Below are 21258 nucleotides of genomic sequence, written 5' to 3' on the forward strand. Positions count from 1 at the left end.
AGGCTTCTCCAGGTCCTCCAGGGTGGCCGTGGGGTTTTCCTGGGAAAATACAAAAGAGCTGTAGACCAGGACCAGGACCAAGGCCAGGCAGAAACTTCACTAGACAGCTTGTTACTTTGCGACAAGAATAAGCTCAAGTCTGCATTTCAACAAATGCTCTCGGATGCACCAAACTTCACTTTTGCAGTCAGACCAGAACTGCTGGTCTCAAGCCAGTTTAGCCAGACCACTGCATGATTAACTAATAAGTTACGTGGGAAGTCACTGCTGTGAACATAGACTGAGGAATGTCACAGGTCAGTATGCTAGATACCTGGATCTCTACACGTGAGGTTTGGACTTGAGTACTGGACCGATATAACCCTTTCTCTGGTCATTCATGCTCTACTCATTTCATGGTAATGGCTGTATTTGCGCCTGACAAGGTCACAGGTGGAGACGTGCCCGGCAGTACCTTCCAGAGCTCCTCCAGCTTGTTGATCTGCTGGGCGGTGATCTGGCGGGCCCTCAGCTGCTCCTGCTCGGAGGGGATCTTCACCAGCCAGGACAGGAAGCAGCGGTCCTGGATCAGAGGCTGCCACTGGGAGCTGTCCCAGTTGATGTCCTTCAGGCTGCTCTGGCTGGCACATGGCTGCCTGTTTCCAACACATTCCCCCAACGTCAATGTCAAAATCAATCAGTCAATCAATCAGTCAGCACATGACTGAAGGTGATCACAAGACAGAAATCATAAATTATGAGACATAATATTCAATGTATTAGAAAAGCAGAAAAACATCAGTAATTAATCAATTAATATTCTACTTGGAGTATAATTTTGCATTCTAGGCACATTTTTCGTAATTTTGCTTTTTAGATGTCTTAAATTTCTTATTGTAGAGTCCCTTCAAAAAGAGACCATGGTTTTATTTGGGTTTCCCCTGGTTAAATCAAGGCTGTTTGCAATAGCGGACAGATAGCAAATAATTTGAAGACACCATGTACACAGCTGATAGTGTTTTATTAAATGTATATATTTAGAAAATTATGTTTTTCACAGATTGCTACACAGTCCAAAACTCACTAATACACTTGGTGGCCTCACAACCAACACCTTAGATTCCAGAAGTGAGACTGCCAAATAAATCCCAAACTCCTACTGGAAGCACTGGTGTTGTGCCTCCCTGTTGCTTTCACACACAGTACTTACCTGCAGAGAAGCACCACCACAGAATCTGCCTTAGCTGGGATGAAGCCCAGAAGGAAGACGTTGCGACAGCCGCAGTTGTAGCACTCCAGCACGGTCTCCCCCAGAGGCCCGTCTTTGTGGAGAGTCACTTCTTTGCACTTGGCTCGCACCAAGTGGTTCACAATGTGGCTGGAAGAACAACAAACATCCAATCGACCCACATTTACAAACATACACCCGTTTCTCCGACAAAAATGCGAGCATGCATAAGACCGTTTTGAAAACAGTTCATTATGCACGCACGTTTTTATTGCTTATCGTACAAACCTGCCAGAGGTGTTGCCACGTCCATTGCAGAACCACTTCTTACTGGTGTTACAATAGACAACACAAGCAGGATCATGGATGCCACAGTAGCTGGAATGACAGTATTATTAATCAGAGATGATGGTTTGACCATTTCAAATTCATGCGTTAATTAAAGTTGGCATGGTATGCAAAAATGCAGAAACCTGTAGAACACACTGGTTAATGACAGTGGACAACAGCATACATCCTCTTCCCTACAATACCTGCAAGCATGCACCGGGAGGTCTTTGGTGTAATAGGTGTCCTCTTCATCTTCCTCAAAATTCAGTTCAGCCAAGAGCTGGCTGGTTTTCGCAACACCGTCATCGACCCCTCCGTTCTGCAAAACTCCATCAGGCCCGTTCACCTTTGCATAAAAGCAACACACTTTCTAAGAAATACAAATTAGACACTCAAATGTCTAGAACAATCCAGTTCAAATACTTGGTGTTGTTAAGCTTGTGATGTGGACGGTTCTGTCCGTGGATGACTTAAAGTTGCTAGTCAGCATAAGCGCTTTCATTCCAGGACAGAAGTAAACAAACAAACAAACATACATACATGGATGCATACATGATTTGCCAGCAAGAAATAAAGTTACTCGTTATCGCCAACTTCAAATTCAGTGCGAACTGTTGGCGAGAAAATATATTTTCGTCTATGGGCTATAAAGCTATGCAACATAACACCGGTGAATCAATGAACCGCGAAAGAGTGTTAGCGCGAAAAACTACAAGCTCCGAGCTCCGCTGTTACGGTAACTTCGGTACCCACTATCTAGCTTGCTAGTTACTTAAGCCACGAAACTCGGTTCGACTGTGTCACATCAAACCATAACTAAAATAAGTTAAATTAAGGTAACGTTAACTTACTTAGCTAGAGAGGTATTTGCGAGCGTGTTGGCTTTTCCGGGTTTCGCGCCTGGCTAACAGCTCAGGCACATTCGGCCAAACATGCCGCTCCTTTGCACTCCACGGCATAACATTTGCTATCCGGAGGTAGCCAATTTCAACACAGAGCAAGCGCTAGCTAACATGTTACGTTTACACAGCTAGTAACGTTAGCCCTTAGCTAACAAGTTAGCTACAGTGCCACAGCATTCTTGACACTTTCATAAGTGGCTAACATTATAACTATATATGCTGGCCTTATATATGAAATAGCCGGCAGCACAGCCAATTTGACAACAACCAAACTAGCTAGCCAAAAATTGTGTCATTCGCCCAAAAACACTGTGACACGATGAGGATCCACCGGTTACCTGCTAGCTGGCCACTTGGAGCTAAGGGGGCCTGCAGCTGCCCATATATGCGCGTAAGTTATTCCATTGAAGACAAGCCGGACGTGTCATTCGCTTCTAAACTCGCAAATAAACCTAAAAAACGTAACTTCTGTATAATATACAATACAGCCTGTAAAAGCAAGTGCTTGCCACTGAACCTCGTAAATTGGCGTTATCGATGCGTCAGGCCTAAGTGCCGTTCCTTCCACCACACTGGGATAGCTAGCTAGCCAGCTAGTAGCTGGCTAGCCTACCAGCACGCTGGTTTCATATTTAGAAACGAAGCTAACGCTGTCCATTTAGCCAATGTTTCACATGTATTCTGTGCCAACAATGCGCACATACCTGGTTGTCCAGCTGACTCTGGGTTTGGCCTTGCGTTTGCGTCTGGCTGGGCAAAGTGAAGTCGGTGAACTCGAACTCCGAACCCTGGGTATCGGCTCCAAGCAACTCCGCTTCCTCGGTGTCCAGGAAGGTTAGAGTCTGTGAGCTCGGCCCGTACGCCTCCACGCTCATTTCTTCGTTATTGTTGGATATTTAACAGCTCCAATTGTACAGACAGAATCGATGGGCAGCCCCAACAGTCAAGTCCCCACACTATCTCTGGTTCCGAGCTAAATTTGGACTAAAACAGAATTCGAACACCTCGAGAGCTTCAACTCCCACACCAAACACTGACGAAATTCTCAGCTAAACATAGCGTACTACGTAATGTCAGTGACGTATACACAGAAAGTTTTTTTTTGTTTTACATAATATGAAATTGATGGTCTTGGGCAAAGAAAATACAGTACCTAGCTCCCTCTGTCTTGGGAGATGTACAGTTACAGTTTAAGCGCGAAAGTAAATTATAGTTCTAAAGTTTCCAATATCAATTTTGTTGAATAGCAACTGACTGCATAATCTAAAATTAAGGTGTAATAATCATTCAAAGAATAAATTAAATTGACATATACAGTCATCAAAATTAATGAAAAATGTCACATGTATTGGATGAAAATATTTCTGATTGCATTCCAGAGGTATAGATGTTATAGATGGAAGAAATGGCTCTTCAATAAGCAAACAAAATCTTAAACGCATTCTTCAAAAATGTATTTGTCTTACTATTAAAAACAAAGAATTAATTTAAATACAAATAAAAATATTTTTATTATAAATAAATAAAAATGATGAAAAAATTTAGCTACAAAAAGTTGCTACAGAATTATATTTATTTACACTATGTATTTATTTTATATTTGGGGGGCTAAGAAACATTAAAATGGCAGTTGACCTGCTAGCCACATAAATGTCACAAGCCATACATTCTAAAAAGCAAAACCATAAATGCAAATATGTGTATTATTTAAATGTAGTCTTTTATGCCATTTACAAAAAACCTATAAAAGATAATTCTACAGTTTTAACTTTTTAAATCAATTTTCCATTTCAATAAACAGCTGTATATGTTTAAAACAAATAAAATGTAGTTTATCAAAATTGGTATCACAAGCAGTGCTTGTGACATACTCTCTTAGATCAAAATTTTTGGAGCCAGGCTGCTAATATGTTTGCTAGTATTGCAAATCCATTATTGTAAAACTATTGATTATGTTCAATTCCATTATCACATTAGATGCAGATGCTGCAATGATGCAGACACATAGACATCTCTCAGTCCTCCTAAGAGAGATAACAGAACAGAACATCTAGCTCAAGGCTAGAAGATAGCGACATGTGGAAACATTTGTGTTGCTATATTGAAATATATTATTACAATATATTGCTATTTTGAAATAAAATAATTTTTTTGTTTTTACATTAGACTACAACTGCATCAAATGTAACATTAACAACTTGAGAACTGTAATTCACTGCTGTAACTAAAAAAATTCTGGCAGTACAACGTATTACACAATAATGTGCAGCGCTAGATGGTATAATAACTTAATCAGATATACTTTCTTGATTTGAAACCAGGAATAATGAAAGAAGTCCCCTATATAGCATCACTGATGTTTAAATTAGTCATAAACTCTGAACACAGATGTACTATAAAGAAAGACTCCATGGAAATTTCATTTTAGGATTCATCTTTTTTATTTTAAAACATTTTGAAATTTTTGGCCGGTACAGCCATTTTCAATGACAAGATCATTGTCATTTACAAAGTTACAAAGACATGGTTCAGCTTAAAAGCCTTATACCAAATATTTATGGGAAAATATATTTCCTGTACAGAGGACTTTGATATAAATCTAGGTGTCATAATTATATATGGTTTACCACAAAAATAAACAACAATCACATTTAGAATAAGGGAACAATAGAAGAGGTAGGTATACATTTTACATTTTTTCCTCAATGTAAAACCATTAATTTTGGAAAGAGCATATATTGGGGCTTAGGTTGTAGATACTTGACAGATTAACAAGAGTATTTTTTTCAGAGAAATATTTATCTACGATGATTTACAAAGCCCTTTCCAATTATGTAATTTGGTTTAAAAGGCACCACATTTATCGTAACCGGATGGTCAGTTTACATTTAGAAACTTGCAAGAAATAAATATGCCTTTTTGAACACTGAATATATCAGTTTTCTGTATTTGCTCCTTGATGCCACCAATAGCTAAATTCATAACACAATTATAATTTCAAGGGTGACAGGCATAATGAAAATGACTAGTAATTTACTCAAAATGACCTTTTAGTCACTGTATAACTCGGTGTCATTTTGATTTTTCATTAAACACCTCAGTTCCAGATTCAGTCACTGACTGAGTCTATTTCTCATCAATGTGGAAATGCTGCTGCTTGGGAACAGAAATGTCAGGACAAACAGGCTCCTGCTATGAGAGACAATAACTAAAAACTTTTTAGAGGAGTCTTTTGTGTCAGTGTTGGCCAATGGAGCTGAATGAGCAGGCTTATTTCATGTCAACTCACCAGAAACCAAGATGAAATAGAGCATTTTATGCTGAGATAAATCTGCGATGTTCCAAACAATTGATAAGGTATTAAAGTTAAAACCCTTACTTAAAAGCTAAAACTCTGAAATAGATAACACGTTTGAAACTGATTTGAATAGATCAGAATAATCCAGACAGCTGAAATATGTGGTTTACAGGGTGTTATACACATGCACCACTAGAGGGTGGTATAGAACTCCAATGAAAGAAAACATTTGAATATATTCGTACAGTATACAAGTATAATCAGGAATTTTGAAGTGCATAAATATGACACAGCTTTGCCCCCGGTGCACTGTGATCATGAAAATAATAGTTACATACTCTATGGAAAGGACTATGACCCTTCTGAAAAGAACTAGTAGGCAACAGACAATAATTGAGTATGTTAGCTCCATGTGTGTAAACATACTAGTTCTTGCATGAAATCACAATTCACATCCAATTTCTCCCATTAAAGGAAAAGGAAAACAATTAAATTAAATTAAATCATTTTGCAAGTCCAAGTGACTCTTCTCAACACTGAAGATAAAAACAACCAAATTAGGTTGAATATTTTAAACTTCACATTCACAGTAAAACAAAAATTGAATCCAGAAAGACACTGAAAAAAGCATGTCTGGATTATTGTAAATGAACATTGCTGCATACAGTATCGCATTTTCTGAGTGTATTAAAATCAGGCATATTTATGACTCACAGTCATCCAAAATTTGAGAAACATCACAGGAAGAATCCAGAATAAAGGCCATACAGTATATCTACAGTACATCTTATAATACTGGAAGCTGAGCCGTGATAAAATTTGTATAGGACACAAGCATTCACAACTGTGATGACACACACAAACAAAATTCATTATGGTGGTTAAAAATAAATGCTCTGTGTAGCCTAAACGGTCATCAAGAAGACGATAAACAAAAAGAGCAAACCAGCGACATGACATAAATAACCTTAGCAACAGAAGGTACAGCATAGCTTCTTATAAAGAAAAAAAGAATGTCAGAAGTATCAGTATTCCTTATGTAAAACAGCAGAAGTTAGGGTTTCACATTAAAAGCACATCAACTATTTGTATCAAGAAAAGGACTTGGGTTCACAAAACCAGTCATGGTTTTAGCCAAAATAAAAGAAGTTAAGGGTTGAAAGGCTTTAGATGCAGTATTTAATATTAAGATACTTTGCTTGTTCTCTGAATTTTTTAAAATAAATTTGGAGCACCGTAGGCCTGAAAGTAGTGAGCTTTCACTATTACCCTCCACTTTAAAATGTTTCCACAGGTGGGAAATGAACATGTCCACACTGAATCCAAATCTCATTAAAAACCAAGTCAGCAAATCTGAGCGTACAATATATCACAGTTAACTGTATTTCCACAATAATTCTATTGGCACCTTATATTTGTGGCTTCAATAAATGATTTTTTTTTTAATTATCGAAGATAAAACTGTTCAATGAGACAAAAAATGAAAATGCTGGTAAATAAATGAGATAATAATTTGAAGAATGACAGAGAAATAAATAAGATTGGGTTTGTAGGTTGAATAATAATGGGAGGACTCAGAGGGGCCTGAATCTGTGATAAGTGTGTTACTGTACCATGCTGACACACTGACGTCCCTCCAACTGCACTCTCGCCAGATATACTACTGGGCCTCCTGTCCACCATGCTGCCGCGAGTTCCAACTGTTCTCCATCCTGTGGTACCCGCTGGTCTAACCATCCCCTCCCGTGCGGCATCCTCGCTCATCACCGACGGGCACGTTCGCACCAAACTGAATCTCTCCCATCGCTCCCTCCCTCTCTCACTCCAGTCCTCCAACCCTATTGGTCCTCTCTCTCAGAGGGGTTGTTTGGGAATGTGTGGACGGTGAGGTGTGTGTGTGTGGGGGGAGGGGGTGGGGTGAGCCTGAGGGAGGGAGTCATCAGCTCTGTCTGGCTGGTTGTGTTTAAGTACAATCCCTCTTGGGGGGCCAGGGGTGGGTCTGTCTGGGAGCTGGCTTTTGCTGTGTGGTGGCTGCAGGTGGCTTAGCGTCAGTGCTGGCAGTGGATCTTGTTCTCGGCCTGGTCCAGCAGGTCCAGCATCTCGTGGACAATGGCCTGCAGAGCCCGGCCCAGGTCCTCGGCGCTATACGGCTTCCCCAGCGGGGGCACGTGCACGAAGGCCGAGCGTCCGCGGCTCAGGTACAGTGACGTGTAGTAGGTGTAGTCACACAGGTACCTGCCAGGGGAAACAGGAAACGGGCTCAGAAACTGCTTAACCCTATCCTTATAGGCTCACACTGTGTGTGTGTGTGTGCGTGCGTGCGTATGTGCATGTGTGTGTGCGCGCACCTGTGTGTGAGTGTGAGACAGAGAGATAAATCCCTCCATAAAGGCCAAAAATATCCAGATGTAATCACAGGTATAGAGTACAGACTGGTGAATAATAGCTTCTATTTTATTTCAAGCTATTGAGTACTTAACTCATGGTAGCTAGTGCAAAAAAGAGGATGTATTTCTCTCTAATTAGACTGTACTCCTCTGGTGATGTTTAAATTTTTTACTTAAAAGTTAGAAGGCTGCCATCAGCATAAAACACCATTTCGCTAATGAAAGCAGTATGCCAATTTTTGTGATCTAGCTTCATCTAAAATGAAAAATGTTGAGTGTGGATATTCTATGGTACACTGGAAATAAATTCAGGACAGAAGAATTGTGCAATAAGCAATGAAGGCTTTCATTTAGCATACTTGTATAGCCAATATGCACTATAATATAATAGTATAAAATATTCAGTCAGCTTCTTATCAACTGATTTCATATGATGATATGAACTGGACACTGATACCATGCTGGACAATTCCAGTTCATGGTATAAACACAGAAAATCTATAATCGCCAGCACAAACTGTAAAGCAAAGTTTAATTCTACTAAAGCTGTCTAATGCTAATGCTATCTAATGCTAACCATACCTAATGCTAACTTCGCTCCCAGGAAGGTGGTGCATACTTACCGGCCAGCATCCTTGGACACAGAAACAGCCACCCCTAGACCTGCGGCAGTCACCCTCTTGCACACAGAGTCCATGTCGATAATGGAGTCGATGCAGTCAGGTCCCCCGTCGATGCAGCACTGAGTGTCGGGGGAGAAGCTGCAGTTGTCCAGGCCTTTGTAACCGTGGTTGCGGCCACACTTCTCCAAGGTGACGGTGGTTGCCATCCCTGACAACCCTACGTGCACCACCAACTGAGAGATGGGGCATTTTAAAGGATGATGTGTCACAACAGGTAAAAGTTATTCATCAATTAGGGTTTTTAACACCAGTGCAAATCGCACAGCATTGTACAGGTGGTGCATCTTGTTTGATAATCTTTAAGAAATCATGTCAGGCTGGATCAGCAGGAGTTTGTTTGAGCCTGCCCTTCCATCAGATCAAGAATCATTTAGATTCCCTTTTCAATTTTCAATGTACAGTGGAAGTGGACCAGAATGCAGTAAAACGCTCTATGTCTGTGCACGACTGAACCCTGACCCACAGGTGTTTTAATGGTGTGGAAAAGAGCAGCCGCAAGATGAACCATACCTGTGGATGGTACTGTTTCCATAGCGATGGCACCAGGCTCTGGACGGTCTGGTACTCTACAGGCACCTCGTACACGTGCAGGTCCACATCATGGCCCAGCCCCAGTTTTTTCAGTTCCTGGGAGAGGAGCAGGTGCACATGGTTCATTCAGCACCTGCTTTTCTGTATTTTAACTGCCAGCATGGCCAGATAGCTCTAGCTATGAACACATGTATGATTCACTGGGAACTGCTTTAGCATTGTATCAGCGTTTAATTTAGCTTACTACACAGATGTCAGCCAAGAGAGAACAGGAAGAGGTAGGCTGAAGATAAAACAGAAAAGGTTGCTTTATCATGCGGTTTAAGATACTCTGTGCGTGTGCTTTCCTCAACTACACTGGTCTCATTTCATCTTTTTTCCACCATTAATAATTATTATTTATAATTTATAATAATAATAATCATTATTATTATTATTATTATTATTATAACAATAATAATAATTCAAAACAGCTGACCCAACTGAAAAAGCACAGGTTCTTTGAAATTAAAATAAATCTGTCCAGAATTGGCTCTGTCCAGTACATTGTTAATAATTTTATACACCCAGAAAGAACAAATGAGAAACAGGCAGACAACAGCCATAACAGATAATTACACAAACAGAGGTGCGGCCATTTTGGGTGAAAATGGGGGAGATGGGAAGAGTGTACCCAAGTGTCCATTCAGTGTGACTTCTCCCACATCCAATCCTAATCCCCCCACAACCGGGGGCAAAGACCTCGGCCGCCGGTCCCCATAAATATTGAAAGGAGTCTTGTTTGACCAAGTCCCTGACCCCTACACAAAGCAGCCCTTTGTTTGCATTTAATATCCTTATCAGGTCTGTCTAGACACCCTGACAACCATTGTCCCCTTCTAATTTCCCAATAAAGCCCAGCGCCCTTCCCCCAGCATAGTCCACACATTAACCTCGCTCCTGCTCCGGACCTCAATTGAAATTCACAACTCACGAAGGCACCATGACTCAGACCTCAGATAAGAACATGTTTCCAATGAAATCAGATTTGGCTTCAATTAGGACTACTTCTTTTACCCCCCCACCCAGGAGGAAAACTACCGCCTTCCTCCACACCAAAAGGAAGCACTTTAATTAACATCAAACGGCAGACCAGCATAGATTCTTCCTCCTCTGGAAAGATTTCTGGGACTTTGCTGGTGAGATTACCCAGGGACCCATGAGACGATTCTTCTGATACTCTGGAGAGTTTGCACACATGATATTTCCGGCCATTCATGACATCTCTATGTGTGTCTTGAATGATAATTCAGTAACTTTAAAATAAAAATAGAGGCTAATTAAGTTGCTCTGTTAAGCAGATAAAAAAAAATAAATAATAACAATATGATTAATTGAGCCATTCGTCTTCAGAAATTGTTCCCATGTTCTATTTCAGATATTGTGCTTGTTGATACAAGACTAACAACCATTTGAATATTAATATTTTTAGATGTATGACGCCCAGCTGCAACCAGAATAAAATAGTAGGAAGCATAAGATATCAGTATTAAACTAGTAAAGTGATACATTTATTTTTTTCAAATAATAAATGTAGGCAACATCTCAAAGAGTGGAATGACATAAAGACTGCGTTCAACTAAAATGCGGTCACAAGGTTGAGAATTAATTGATGCTCTTTCTTTAACCTTGTGACTTATGCGGCACACTGTCAATGAGAGACACAGCAAATTAACACAGTCATAAACAAGGATAGAATCTACACCTGAATTCCAGTTACTCTCCCCAACATTTGAGCAGTAAAATGGTGATTCACAGCCTGGGCATTAGCTCATGTAAAAGAAACAACCGGCAGTCAGAGAAAGAACCAATACATTTATCAATTTCCAACTAAATTTACTGCCCGTTCAGCCTCTGCTTAGCAGCACTGCAGGCACTTAGTTAAGTTGCTTTAAATTGATTTTTTCCTTCTCCTCATTGAGATGCAGGTCACACAAGTGAAGGAGGATGGGAAAGAGACTCAAAGATTTCAGTTTGTGTTGCAATTCCCTGAGCCTTTAAAAAGAACAGAACTACATGCATATCTCAACACTGCCACAAGGCTGCCCAAATGCAGGAAGCAACATAGCCAGCCCGCTTCACCGGAAAAGCTTCACCTGATACAGTGTCTTCAACCTGCCTGCTATATGACTGCCACTCACCTTAGCATTCAGCAGGAAATACATAAGCAGGGGATGATTTATCAGAGCAAGAGCCACACTGACACACGTTTCACAAACTGCATCAGTGTGCTTCATGCCCTGAAAAAGCTTTTCACTTTTGACACTTTTGTGTCAATGGAGGAGGTGCTTTGACAGAAAAGACTCGATTCAGAAATAGACTGGATGACGAGGAAGATGAGGAGGGCAAGGTGAACTACTTTCTTTCAGGCAAGACCCGGGGCTGGTGGCACAGAGGGTGTCACTCGGCATTCTCTGGAAGCACTGTTGACCATGTACGCACTGAAATCCCTCATCTGTTCTGTGCGGGTCAGTCATGTGAGTTCCGAATGGTGCGGAAAAAGGATTCCGTGACACCGCTGCACTGGAAGCGAAACGGTCATCCTAATGTGTGAAATTGGAGTTGCAGAGCGGGTTCTCTACAGTTGGTGAAATGTGCTGAGGTGACTCCTACCTGTACTGCCACCCAGCTGGCATTGATAGAGTGTTCTCCAAAGGGCCCAAAACCTGTAAAATAAGCAGAGCAGATATAATACTTTGTTTATGAGTGGTATATGACCATCTCCGTATTATATGACTTCCCATGAACTAAGCTTGAGAGATAACCCAGGTGCAGTTGATGGCACACATCAGGACAGGTCAGCAGGAATGGACTGCAGCAGTTCCTAAAAACTGATACATCTTTCCCATATTAATCGGCTTCCTATCAAGTTCCCTGACTTAAAGTGAGCAGGTCCTACATCTCTCAAGGACTAAAGATTACCATCCATGAATTAAATCAGTGCTTCCCATCCATAGCCCTCAGGGCACTCCATATATGCTAGCCCCACTCCAGTTAAGGGATGTCAAGTTGCAGATCAGTATTAAATTCAATAGCTCAATCATGCAATCCAATTCATTGAGAGCTTGAAAGGAAGTAAAGCCAGCCTGTATGCTGGCTTTACTTCCTTTCAAGCTCTCAATGAATTGGATTGCATGATTGAGCTATTGAATTTAATACTGATCTGAAACTCACTGTTCCACCTGGACTACTTTCAAATTGACAGCCACTATATGCTGTAAAGCAGCAGTGTGGAGAAGCACCCAAGACCTCAATAGATTCATGGCCTCACATCTGGTTCAGCAATATGTCCCAATGAAACATTGATCTGAAAAACACAGAAGATTATGCTGTATCCATAAGGAGTTTCTCTGGATTTCTCCTTCATAAGAGACCACCATCTCCATAACTCTAAAACTATGGACTACACTACAATCCATGGGAAGTACAGTATGTATATAACTGCCATCCTATATCCACCATCAGCTACACCTTGCACATGCTGCTTGCTACCTCTGTAAAACATTGCTCAGCAGTGACTGTGCTCCATCAGCATACTTTCTTATCTCACTGTGCTTCCTGTGAGGTTCAGACAGAACACAGCTTCTGTCCTGCCATCCTGAGGAGCCAAATGACGCTGTGACAAGGACAGGGCGGAGAAACACAGCTATGCCCATCATCTTCTTCGGGAGCATTTTTGATCTCCATCGGTTTACACCGACGGTTTCCAGCTGGAGCACCAGCAACTGCAAGCACATTTCCTGGCTTTCACTTCATACCTTCAAGAGCAGTGAAAGATTCTGCCTCTCCCTGAGGACAGAACCCCATAAATGTTAAAATGCCATAGTCATCGTAAAAGTGATCATAGATTCTGGCCACTGCGCTTTGAGTATAAAGAACAAAGAAGTAAAACATACATGTTAGATCTTAAGTTAAGATTCTTAACTTGAATACCAAAGAGGAATGGTTGTGTAACAACATTGTGCTAACATTTTAATTTCTGTAATGTAGAATGCAATATCTTAATGGTGATTTAGTTAACAGCTGAATTACACAGAACCATAATTCTAGTGAACTGTAAAACTGCTGGACTACACAAAATATAGTAGCTGCGGGGAAATAAAGATGGCCCCATGCATGAGGTGCATAAAGGATTCTAATAATAGGATCAACAGAATTGATTATTAAGGACTGTATTGTTTAAAGTGATGGCATACATGTATTGCATTTTTATTGGGAGATTTCTATTCAACATTCTAAGAAAAACACACTGAGCCTGAAACAGTAGCAAAACAATTTTGGGCTTTGTAGACTGACATGTTCTCAGAAGTATACTTGTCATTCATCTAAAATGCAAGTCTGATTTTCTCTTATTCTGCAAAATCACAAGTGGTACAGCCTGCACTTCACCTTTTGAACTTCATCTTTCAAAACACTGGGAAGAGATTGAACAGCTCCTGCTTCTGTCTCAAGACAGTGACTCTCGTATAGCACTATTGCTGCATCCACTCAAAGCCAGAACATTCTCCACAAGCTACTTCACAGCCATGGTGAATTTCATGTTAGAACATCTGACTTTTGCTTGAATTTATTGAAGTCACTTTAGTACAGCCACCGTTCAATATTGTTTACACATTCCAGAAGGGCACGAAAGTAAAGTCTGCACAGATCTAATTGTTCCCTGGTTAACAGTCCAACTGTGGAAGTTATGATGATGTACAACACTGCAAATCTCCTTAGTATTTCATTCACATAAAATAAAAAAACTAAAACATCAAATTGTTTTCCAAGAGGCACGTCTAAACATACAGTATACTACATACACAGAAAGTATTCTTTCCATGGGCAATTTAAATGCTTCTAGCTTGTCAAAGAATAGCCTAGAGCATGCAAATACCAAAAATAGTTCAGATGAAAAATGATAACCAAAGCACTGGCACTCCACTCCGTCAAAAAAAGTTGTGAAACTATTATAATAGACGGATTGGAACGATGTCTTTATAGAATGCCATAACACTGGACCCAGAATTAATCGTCCATTCTGTTCTCTTGGGACTATCTGTTTGAGGGGGAGGCTAGAAGGGGGAGAAGGGTCGGCAGCTGCTTGTCAGCTCTCTTTTGTGTGAAACGCTGTTCCCAGGCAATCTGCATCTTTTATCTGGCTGACCCGAGATTTCCACAGGGCTTTGTGTCTGGAAGAGATACTTCGAGAGCAGGCAGCTGGCTAATTTTCAACTACAGTCGAATAGTTCTTATTTTAAATATTACAGGCTCCAATGAATACGCAACTGTGGCGACAATGCCTGTAATATCAAGGTTTAACAAGACCTCGTGCATTTACGACCTTTCCAACTTCCCTTGAAGAAACAGAGCCATTGTAATGGGAAGAAATGAGTTAGCCTATTGTCATACCTAAACATTCAGTAACTTTACTTTCTTCATCGTGAACAAAGAGAAATCTATGTCAATCATAAGGCCTAGAATATAGAATTCGTTACGTTCAACACAGATTATCATTCAAGTGAAAAACTGGATTAAAATAAAACAATTCTATTCTATAGGCATGTTGTCAGTCTAAATGGACATAAACTACCACTGGTTACTTTAAATAAAAACATGAAGTAGGCAACTACAGCTCTCAGAGACATGTTGTTGTCGTTGCAATTGTATTCACCAATACGCGAAACAAAACAAAAATCGGTGTAGATTTTTCAGTATTTATTAGTGTGACGTGTGGAAAATTAAGAAAATACGTAGGTCAAGCATGTGACGTTTGGATTCTACATCGATACATTGTTTGTCACTCCCAGTTTCAACGCAGGACTTCGAGAGATAGCAAGAATATGCAACGGACCATACAAAGCAAACCGAGAAAAGTTGACAACACTTACCTGTCACTATAACAGTCCTCTTACTATTATTCATGGTCGTCCAGTGGTAACTGTTTCGAATAACCTGCGTTATCTACAATAATGTAACAGGAGATCCGCCCGTCCTTCCGCCCGTGCAAAGGGTTTCGCCCTGTCTCTGCACTTTTTCTGACGGCAACCGGTTTAGTTCCACTTGCCCCTTCTCTTTCTCCGTCTTCCTCGCTCTTTCCTTGATAGGCTGCGTCTGACGTAATCGCGTAAAACACCTGCATCAGCTGATCATACGTAAACATTCGACTGCCTGTGAATGATTCTGTGACGCGCAGCGCGTACCCCGTTAACAACAATCACTGGCAGGAAATCTGCTAAGAATAGGCCTATAAAATGACATCGAACAATTCTTATAAAATAACTGCACACTCACTCATAATATTTGACAGCTCTTTCAATTTCACAACTTTCTCTGTCGTGTTGGTGTGCTAACTAGCGCAGCAGCACAAATGATCGCAAACAAGCTCACAAAAAGGGAGTATAATTTAGCATTAAACATAAGACTCAACTCAAAGTAAAAAAAAAAAAAAATTGACTGCCAACAGGTGCTTGTAATCTTCCCTATAACGTTTTTCGCTCATAGGCTATTTACGTATCCTCGATAATATCCGACGGAACCGAGTTAATGAATAATAAATGGGAGAATATATTCATCTGTCAACCATAAATTGATATAAACATTAAATAAACATATTTTCGATGTTTAGGCTATTTACATTGTGAGTCTTGTGGCGGGTATTTGAAAAGCGGCGTCATAAGCACAGGCACATACACGGGATTAAGTGTGGAATCTTTTAAACATTTGTCTGGCAGCCATTAGTGCTGAGGTAGGCTATTCAATTTTTGCACAACTATGTTTGCCAGAAATACTGCAGAAGACAAGAATTAAGATGGATGACCCAGATACTTTCTCTCAGACCTGAGTAGGTTGCCAAGTGGCAACAAAAGCAATGGTAAGCCTCTCCACCAAATGGAAAAACAAAGACTTTTCACTACTGATCAGTGTGCTTATAGCTAACTAGCTACAAAGCACATGTGAAAGATTATAGAATCAAACTGACTGTGTAGCTGGATTTTTTTTCTTCTTGGAATGATGTCTTCTACAACCATGAAAAATGTGTTTTTGTCATTTAAAACCCACAGGAAAGGTGGTTGGGTTTGATCATGCTTCCTCCTGGCTCTTTTTGAGTTTACAGATGAAAAACAACCCAAAGTCTCTCGCCATAAATTAGCACTCATAGTTTTAAGTTTATGGAAAATATTCCTTTAAAAAATGCAAAAATAAACAGTGCAACAGGTAGGCATAACTTAAAATGTGCCAGTGTTGAAATTCAATTAGGGCCTTCTTGACTGTGTATCACTTATCGGTAAGACTGACACATCACAAGCCCTGTAATGAAGTGAAATTATGACAGTAACTCCCTTAGCAAATATACTGAAACAAAGTGCAAATCACATCTATTTTATGGCAAGCACCTCTCACCATTACAAATACATTTTTTTGTAAAAATTTGTAAAAACAAAATAGTTTGCACATTGAATTGAGAGCTTGAATGTCAAACCATCAACAATAGGATAATATTAGAAATATCCAACATATATATTATGATTGCCTAGATGATACAATCTGACATTTTGGAAACATCGGTGGAACAAAAATTACTGAGACAAAATGTTTTGTGGCTACTTTCACATGACTTCTTTTTGTTCAGTTCTGACAATGGTTTTGACAATATGAATGGCTCATTTAGGCATTTAGGCTGTGTAAATGAAATATCTTGTGACATGCACACTACACACAGCCCAGAGTGCAACCTACAGTGACTGAAATGGAAAATTCCTAGTAAATGGTATTGGGCTTGGAGGAGCGTAGGACAGAATGTTAGATGTAAAGTTTAAAGGAGTGTAAGTGATGACAGCACAATTAACAAAAACATGGGGGAAGTCTGTTCTATTAGTAACACAGAGCCAGTGATGTTGACCCAGAGTATGAGAGGGAAAGCCAGGATATAAATCGGTCTGCCAAGTTGTCACCACTTGGAAACAATATATAGATAAAAAGAGAAGGATTTGAATCAACACACCTTGGTGCAATTAGGCCAGCTTCAATGTCGTTCAATCTGCACTAGAAAGGTCACAAATGCCCCAAATTCAAAAACAGGACGTAATTAAATGACTGAATGCTGTTTTCAGTCAGCCTTATACAAACGTTGGAAGTTGCTGAAGTATGTATACACAAGATGGCACCATTGAGTCATCCAGAGTAGAAGAAACCAATATTCCACAGCAATACCCCTTTCACACAGAAGCTGTGGCCATGGTATGGTGTGAATGGGTCAAACACAGGTTGAACCCATGTTCAATATCCTGTGTCAACTCTAGGTTATGAGTGTGAAAGGGATATACATGACAAAGAAGGCCTGAGGTGCATCAGTGTATTTGTGGTCCTCACTGTGCAAAGACTGCAATAATTTCTGGGTTGCATAGTCAACATTGCCCTACATTAGAAGGAGTACCATGAGGTACATATGCATACCAGAGGTCATGGGCTGTGGGGAGGGAGGGAGGGTGGTGTCCTAGAACAAGCATACAGAGCAAAACACCCTCTAAATCAGTGGTGACCAACCCTGTTCCTGTAGACCTACCATCCTGTAGGTTTTCACTCCAACCCTAACAAAGCACACTTCTTTCAACAGCTAAAGGTCTACATTGAGCTGCAAATTAGTGGAGTCAGGTGTGCCAAATTAGAGTTTAAATGGAAACTTACGGGATGGTAGATCTCCAGGAACAGGGTTGGTTACCACTGCTCTAAATGTTTTGCTGTGTGAGGAACTAGCTTGGGTTCTTTTGTGTTCCTGCTACTCCTATAGTAATGTGATGGTGAACATTTTAACATGGCTGGTTGACTTTGAGATGAACCCAGATGCAGATAAGAACAACTAATTTACATTGAAGGTGACCGTATGCGCTTGCGCTTGTCTATTCAAAATTCTTTTTCTTTTTTTTTTTTTTAAATCCCTTGGGTGATACTGTCTGACTCACCCATTCTGCTAAGGAGGGGTAAAACAGGATTTTTTGATGATAAAATGCTGCCGGCAGAAAAAATGTTTTTTTCTTCAATTTTGAGTAGTGTCTATATTCCCCATTAATATACACAGTGACCATAATATTTGGGACAAAGACATTTTTTTTCTCAATTTGGCTCTGTACTCCACAATTTTAGATTTGTAGTCAAACAATTCCCACATTTGTGGTGGTCTGAAAAAATCATTAGTGGTATATAACTTTTAGAATTCTGTAGCCATGCTATTTTGTAATCATGGCACTCTGCCATGAAAGTTATTTGTCCAAGTTTTTCTCACATTATTTCTTTTTTTAACAGTGCTTTGGAGACCGTGTGAAAGATTTCCTGAGGATGTTTTCAAAATAATCAGCTCAATATTTCTCTTTGTAGGAGACATGATAATGAAACTTCGCTTTGATGGGTAGCTAATTTAAAGTAGATGTGTTCTTTATAGCCCTGTACTGGTCAGAGCCAAGTCACTGAGTACAACATTACTATAAAGTGAAGTATGCACTATACTGAGGGGGAGAGTGAGGGAGAACAGAGATTTCTGAGCAAGTTTGATTAGAAAAGAAGTTGTTTCTGTGTGTGTGTATGTGTGTGTGTGTGTGCAAATGGGTACATAACAGGAATTATGTACTTCTGATTTAGTTACAATGTTGTTATAATTATGTACCTGTAGTGTACTGCATTTTTTGTGATGAGTGCTCTCGGTGATAAATCAATCAAACCAACCAATTAAACTTAATTCATATAGTGCAGCTCATCCAAAAGATGCAATTCAGTGCTTAACATCCATCCATCCATCTATCCATTATCTATACCCGCTTATTCCTATGGCACGGTCGCAGTTGGGGGGGGGGGGGGGTGGGGGGTCATGGTGCTGGAGCCTATCCCAGCATACATTGGGTGAGAGGCAGGAATACATCCTGGACAAGTCGCCACGCTATCACTAATCTTGCTGTGCGGTGACAGTACTACCCACTGCACCACCGTACCGCCCTAGTGCTTAACACAATCTGAAAAAAGGGCACAAACACAAGAAACACAATAAAAAGATTAAGACAATAAAAGAGAAGTGGATAAATAAATCATCATCATCAGCGCAGAAAGGTGCTGCTCTATGGTACTTTGTCCTACCAGCTGCCAGAGCTGCCTCATTCACATGTGTGAAATCACAAGGGGTGCACTGCCCTCCTTACCCTGCTGGGCTCTTACTTTTGCCCACTCCCCATTTTCTTGGCATAATTCTGAGCAGGAAGTAAGAGAGGGTTATGGCGACAGAAGATGGGTGTGGTGGTAAGAAGGGGCGTGATGGTAATTGATCTTTATTTGCATATTTAACTAGCAACATATTTCGTCTTGCGGGTGATGTTAAAGCATTTCCAGCTTGGATTCCAACTTGCACCATTTCATTGCCGGCCTATACAAATTTCATAAAATATTATTTAAAATTACATTTTCTAAAAATGAAAAAAACGTGTTACATGTGATAACTACTCAGAGGACAGTTATGTTCCTCTTATCTGTTCTGACTTAACCTGCTTTCATGAATGAAAACATGTTCTGCACGTTCAGTACGGTACTACCACACCAGTTTTTTACCACCACACTCCTTTGTGAAAGAATGTTTAATGTACTGTTAAAGATTTTTAAATGAACTCTCACAGTAATGCCTCTAAATGAAACCCTGGTAGGTGTAACCACAAACTCTTTATACGCTGCTTTTCCAGAAAATTAACGGTGTTTGACTTGAGTCGTTTCCAGGAGTCAATGATTCCGCCCCCACCCCCATCCCCCGCCCTCCACCCACAAGACTATTTGCCTCAGCCACCCACACACTCTGCCTCCTGTGCACCGTGTAGCCCCGACAACCATCTCCCTGCACTTCATCTGCGTCACAGTCCATGTCAGTGTTACCATAGCAACACTGATGATACCCATCCAATTCTGTGCTGATGATGCTGGCCACTTGCTGATGTCATCACTTCCTTGGTTATTTTAATAGGCCGGCACAAATTGACCAGCAGGCTGGTGTATTTATAGATAAACTGCTCAAAATATCAGCAACCTATAGCGTGTTCAGTTTTCCCTCAAAAGAAAGCTTTTTCCACATGCTTTTCATTTTCCGTCACATTTTCCCTCGCACTCCAGCATCTCTCCAGCATCTCTCTCTCTCTCAGTCCTTTCCTCTTGATTAGGAGTCAGCACCAATTACTTTGACCAACAGCAATTGTTGCCATCTCTGACCATTTAATTTCTGCTCATTTTCTTACCTATTTCCATAAGGAATGAAGCATATTAGGATACAGACATTATGCAGTCACTTGCATCACTTGCTATGCTGCTCAGAGGTGTCTACCTGACTGATGTCTTTGTGCTTCCACAAAACTGTCAGCTGCACTTTTTATTATTATTCTATTAAAATGAAATAAAATAAGTATTGGGAATACACAAAGCAGACATACAATACAATACTAGATCCAGCTCAGGAAAAGCAAGTACATTTTTCAGTTCCACAGTCATTGACCATGGTTTAGAACTTGCATAAATAGACAAGATTATTAAGATGGAGAGTTTTCTGAAGATAATTCTGTGACCAGGGCACAAAATATGAGACAACCTTTTTTTTGCCTAACTCTGAGCAAACCCTGGGTACCTGGTAGGGCAGCCATCTGGTGGAATGAGGCTAATAACAATTGATTGATTAATTGATTTTATTTGGTCTCAAAAACAAACATTAACAATGCATCACACAACACAAAACAAAATTTAAATCATATCAACTTAAGAACATAGCAACCAGGGAGACCAGGATAACCCATAAAGTCGAAAATATATCAGTTATTTCCAATGGGGTCCCATAACCATAGAGCTACAAACTTTGCGCACACAATTAAACTACTGTACTCCAAAA

At 40.2% G+C, this 21258-nt stretch overlaps 2 protein-coding genes across 6 annotated transcripts in view; both read right to left on the minus strand.

Moving 5' to 3' along the window:
- Positions 1-3500, minus strand: part of LOC118225050 (regulator of nonsense transcripts 1) — a 15400-nt gene extending 11900 nt beyond the window's left edge. For 3 of the 5 annotated variants that reach the window (XM_035413058.1, XM_035413057.1, XM_035413060.1), the window contains exons 1-6: positions 3144-3500; positions 1741-1883; positions 1496-1585; positions 1190-1357; positions 455-635; positions 1-39 (exon numbers count right to left, since the gene is read on the minus strand). The exon at positions 1-39 is cut by the window's left edge and continues 123 nt beyond it. In XM_035413058.1, coding sequence (XP_035268949.1) covers positions 1-39; positions 455-635; positions 1190-1357; positions 1496-1585; positions 1741-1883; positions 3144-3314 — 792 coding nt within the window. In that variant the 5' untranslated portion in view covers positions 3315-3500. The remainder of the gene's footprint in view (positions 40-454; positions 636-1189; positions 1358-1495; positions 1586-1740; positions 1884-3143) is intronic. The other 2 variants (XM_035413061.1, XM_035413059.1) reach the window with 1 other exon arrangement.
- Positions 3501-4869: 1369 nt separating this feature from the next.
- pgpep1 (pyroglutamyl-peptidase I) lies at positions 4870-15474 on the minus strand. The gene is made up of 5 exons (XM_035416020.1): positions 15248-15474; positions 11991-12043; positions 9318-9434; positions 8748-8980; positions 4870-7972 (listed from the first exon to the last, which is right to left on the minus strand). Exons 1-5 carry the CDS (start codon positions 15279-15281, stop codon positions 7786-7788), a joined length of 624 nt encoding a protein of 207 aa, XP_035271911.1. The 5' UTR covers positions 15282-15474; the 3' UTR covers positions 4870-7785.
- Positions 15475-21258: the final 5784 nt, after the last annotated feature.

The sequence above is a fragment of the Anguilla anguilla genome, chromosome 4 (genome assembly GCF_013347855.1).
Source record: "Anguilla anguilla isolate fAngAng1 chromosome 4, fAngAng1.pri, whole genome shotgun sequence".
In the NCBI taxonomy this organism is placed as follows: domain Eukaryota; kingdom Metazoa; phylum Chordata; class Actinopteri; order Anguilliformes; family Anguillidae; genus Anguilla; species Anguilla anguilla.

Excerpts from the sequence above, each read along its gene's own strand:
- pgpep1 (XM_035416020.1), bottom strand. The coding sequence starts at position 15,281 with ATGAATAATAGTAAGAGGACTGTTATAGTGACAG. Across the intron at positions 12,044-15,247 it reads GAGGACTGTTATAGTGACAG|GTTTTGGGCCCTTTGGAGAA; the intron begins GTAAGTGTTGTC and ends CTTATTTTACAG. Across the intron at positions 9,435-11,990 it reads CCAGCTGGGTGGCAGTACAG|GAACTGAAAAAACTGGGGCT; the intron begins GTAGGAGTCACC and ends CTCCTCTCCCAG.